The following is a 3859-nucleotide window of genomic DNA, read 5'->3' as shown; positions in this document are numbered from 1 at the left end:
TCACTGATCTGTGATGTTGAACATTACTACAAGTCCACTGCTGCAAACACATCATTTTAGAGATCCAAATCATGCTCTGACTGATCAAGACATGCATTAAACATGTCTTTATTGAGTCCTTGAAACTCATGGACTACAGAAATCATGGAACCAGTTAAAACGGAAACTGTGCAAAGCAGAATGAATTATAAATGTAATTTATAGCATGATAAAATACTAGTATTAGGCGAGGCAAGTTACAATTCCAGGTTAGAGTTCAGGTGACATCTGGTGGACACTGTACGAAGTCGCCCAATTCTATTTATAACAAGTCAGTTTTGACCGTGAACACAAAATGCATCAATTATGAAATGAAGAGGATTAAGCTCTATATTATAAAAACATGGCGCGTGTAAACAAAACAAACAATATTGTCACACCGTTTTTCATGTATTTTACATGTTATAAATAAAGCTGCTTGACTTTTCTTATGGAATGATTTTTGATTCGGCTCTTCTTCACTTCCGCGCCACGTTGTTATTAAATGATTGGTCCATGAGGCCGCGTGTGTCATTTTAATGGGGGGAGACCATAGCCAATATTAACTGTTAATCCATTATTTTGTTTTTAATTAGCGTCATGACATATTATGTCATAAAACAAGTAGTTATAAGATACTCTTCGATCGTTTAAAAGATGTCGGCAAGACGTAAAATCTTCCGTAATGTAAGGCAAATGTCCGGTGAGTCCCTCGCAATAGTGGTACAGTCCATTGACCCATGACGCTCTAGTGGCTCCGCCCTCTTTCTGGCTCGTCATCACTACGGAACTGAACTCGCTTCATTACGATTCCGTGGTGAATATATTCATATTATAGATCTGTAAATCTGTCAGAAACCGTGAATAGAGCTCATCTGTGCAAGTGACTTTAAAAGCCATCACCTTTGTTTTGTGGATCATTTGAAGGTAATAATCAAACCAGTGCAGCAGGTGAATCTGGGTGAGTTTATCATTAAATCATATGAAACATGAGCTGTTCAGTTTTACTGATATATAACAGTTACAGTAGTGTGTAGAAAACATCGCTATGTATGTACTACTATTACTACTGATAATAATTATTATTGTTACACGTAACTGTTAAATTGTATTGGTTAAATTCTATTGTATTTGTGTTTGTGTTGGTATTAATATTTTATAATTTTTACATAGTTAAATATTAAATGCTTGTAAATGACTTTACTTATGAACAAAGTATAATACAAAATGAATTACAAAAATAAAATAATATTTATTATTAGCATGATACCAAAAAAAAAAAAAGAATGAGTTGGAGTTGATAGTGAAGGAAAAGCAGCCAACAAGTGTCCAGAATACAGGTGAACTTCTTCAATACTGTTTAAAAACACATCCCAGAATGGTTGAGAAATTGTCCTGAGAGTTCAAAACTGTAACATAGACCGAAAAAGATAGAAATAATTAAATATAAGATGCTATGTTTAAGATTTGTCCTTGCATCATTTCCAGTTGTGTTAGAATGTGTTTGTGTGTCCAGACTTGACTGGATGGATAAAATATCAGAGTCAAGTTGGTTGTTAGAGAGATGATTTTCAGGTATTACAGGTGTGCTGTGTGGGTGTGTTCTCATGGGACAATAAGGTGTCAAATATGTCCCACTGTGACATTCACCAGTGTCCGAAGCCCTTTATAAACACTCATGTAATGAGGATTGTTGCAGATGTTTCTCATTTTGTTTCTCAGGCACCATATACAAGTAATCGCACCTGATGCCCGTCTGCGCTGACAGCGTCCCGCTCCAGTGACCCACGATGAAAGCTCTGATCTTGGTTGGTGGCTATGGCACCAGGTTACGGCCGCTCACGCTCACTGTGCCCAAACCTCTGGTTGAGTTCTGCAACAAACCCATCCTGCTGCATCAGGTGGAGGCTCTGGTCAAGGTAGCTCAGGAGGACAGCTTTCCCTACATTTGTGCTTTTTCTGATTGATCTACAGCCTTGTAATGTTAATGTTTGGTGTCTCTGTGGTCAGGCTGGAGTCCGTCATGTGATTTTGGCTGTGAGCTACATGTCTGAGCTGTTGGAGCGAGAGATGAGAGCTCAGGAGCAGAGGGTATGCTTGTTGCGTTTAACTCGTTTATTGCAGTTTTGTGTTTTTATGTGGTGAATATCAAAAGTCATACGGACTTATTTGTGATTTGCACAGCTTGGAATAAAAATCTCGCTTTCACATGAGAAGGAACCTCTAGGCACTGGTAGGTGAACATTTTCATATCGCTTTAATTTTCTGTTTTGAATTTTTACAAATCATAGCTTCATGGGAATGATACGAAACTTGGTGACTTTTATGGCATTTGGAATGTGAACACAAAAAAAATTGAGGGCATGATTCGAGCAGGCTAAGTGGTCATAAAAAAAATAATCACAATTGTGGTCTTCGGTCAAAAATGACCGACCATAGGAAATGAATGGGAAATCGACAAAAATTCAGAGAATTTTTGTGTGTACAATCTACAAATCTGCCACAATGCAGAAAAAAAGTGCACAGCAATGATGGGGTTAAACTCTAAAACATCATGAGTGCAAAACCAATACATCCACTCACACACACACTTATACACACACCAGTGTTAATTTGGACAGCAAATTTTGATTTAGTTTTAGTCAGTCTTTTGACTAAAATGCCATTTAGTTTTAGTCATATTTTAGTCATCTAAATTGTTTTTAGTTTTAGTCTAGTTTTAGTCGACTGAATCTACAGTAAATGTAGTCGGCTAAAATCTAATGGGTTTAGTTACAGTGCATTTATTAAGCATTTCTCTAAAATTTCCAAACTCATTATATAGGTTTGATATTAAGGTTTTATCATGATAGACACCAATTTAACTGCGGTGACACACAACATGCCTTTATGTTAAAATTAAATAAAACCACTTCTCATAAAGAACAAGAACATTGTCTTCTTTTTAATGAAATACCAATGGTTATATAGGCCAATAATGCATTCTTTATAGCAACTTGTTTACCATATTCTTCATTCTTTCAAGCAGACACATTTATTTCTATAAATAAATTTAGATTAATCTTTAGGGCTACTAAAGTTTTTCAGTCAAGAGCAGTGCGTGATTTTCTGTCTTTCTGTTGTTGCTTGATTAACATCAATGACTCGGACAATAGCAACTAAATTAGGCTGCTGTCCCTTTAAAACCGAATGCACAGCTGCACAACACGTTCTCCCTACTGTTTATGTTCACTTAAAGGGGTCATATGATGCGATTTCAAGTTTTCCTTTCTCTTTGGAGTAGTGTTGTCAAAAGACCCGGTACTTCGGTACCAAGTCGGTACTAAAAAAGTGAAAACGTTAAGGTAGCAGGTTTTTTTAAGTACCGGTGATACCGAGTACCCGGTCAACCCGGTTCTTGATGCGCAGATGTGCTCTCTTCATAAAAGTGGCGACATCAAAATGAGGAAACACACCAAACTAACAAAACACTTTAAAGACACCCAGATCAAATGAAAGATTTCAAGCAGGTAAGTTTCATTTTAATTTTTAATATTTGTGTTTCCCATACATTGATTTATTTGAGGCGGCCTGCCACAATATCAAAACTAACAGCCACAAATAGATTTTCCAAAAGGCTTTGACTTCGTTGAATAAACATGAGCACTGCACGTGTCAAAGTCGAAACCCGGTGCGGGTGTTTTTATATCTCTGTATTTCTGAAGGAAACCGACTGTCTTCAGAAAATTATGGATGTCATTTTCATTTCATCTCATCTTGCCTGTAATGCCTGAGCAGCGTTTGTGAGCGGAGCGCTTATTTGATTACAGCCGTTACCGGGGAAACCTCTATCTCTCCCGCT

The 3859-nt window shown here is 37.1% G+C and overlaps 1 protein-coding gene across 2 annotated transcripts in view; it reads left to right on the top strand.

The window, feature by feature from the left end:
- Positions 1-779: 779 nt before the first annotated feature.
- gmppb (GDP-mannose pyrophosphorylase B) overlaps positions 780-3859 on the top strand; it is a 23370-nt gene continuing 20290 nt past the window's right edge. Inside the window, exons 1-4 of one of the 2 annotated variants that reach the window (XM_016509945.1) lie at positions 780-945; positions 1741-1937; positions 2029-2109; positions 2203-2251. In XM_016509945.1, the coding sequence (XP_016365431.1) occupies positions 1809-1937; positions 2029-2109; positions 2203-2251 (259 nt within the window). In that variant the 5' untranslated portion in view covers positions 780-945; positions 1741-1808. Of the gene's footprint in view, positions 980-1740; positions 1938-2028; positions 2110-2202; positions 2252-3859 lie in introns of both variants that reach the window. The other variant, XM_016509944.1, reaches the window with a different exon arrangement.

This window comes from Sinocyclocheilus rhinocerous, unplaced genomic scaffold (assembly GCF_001515625.1).
Source record: "Sinocyclocheilus rhinocerous isolate Xijiao unplaced genomic scaffold, SAMN03320098_v1.1 scaffold3797, whole genome shotgun sequence".
NCBI classification, from domain to species: Eukaryota; Metazoa; Chordata; class Actinopteri; order Cypriniformes; family Cyprinidae; genus Sinocyclocheilus; species Sinocyclocheilus rhinocerous.
This window is presented reverse-complemented; position numbering and strand designations above follow the sequence as displayed.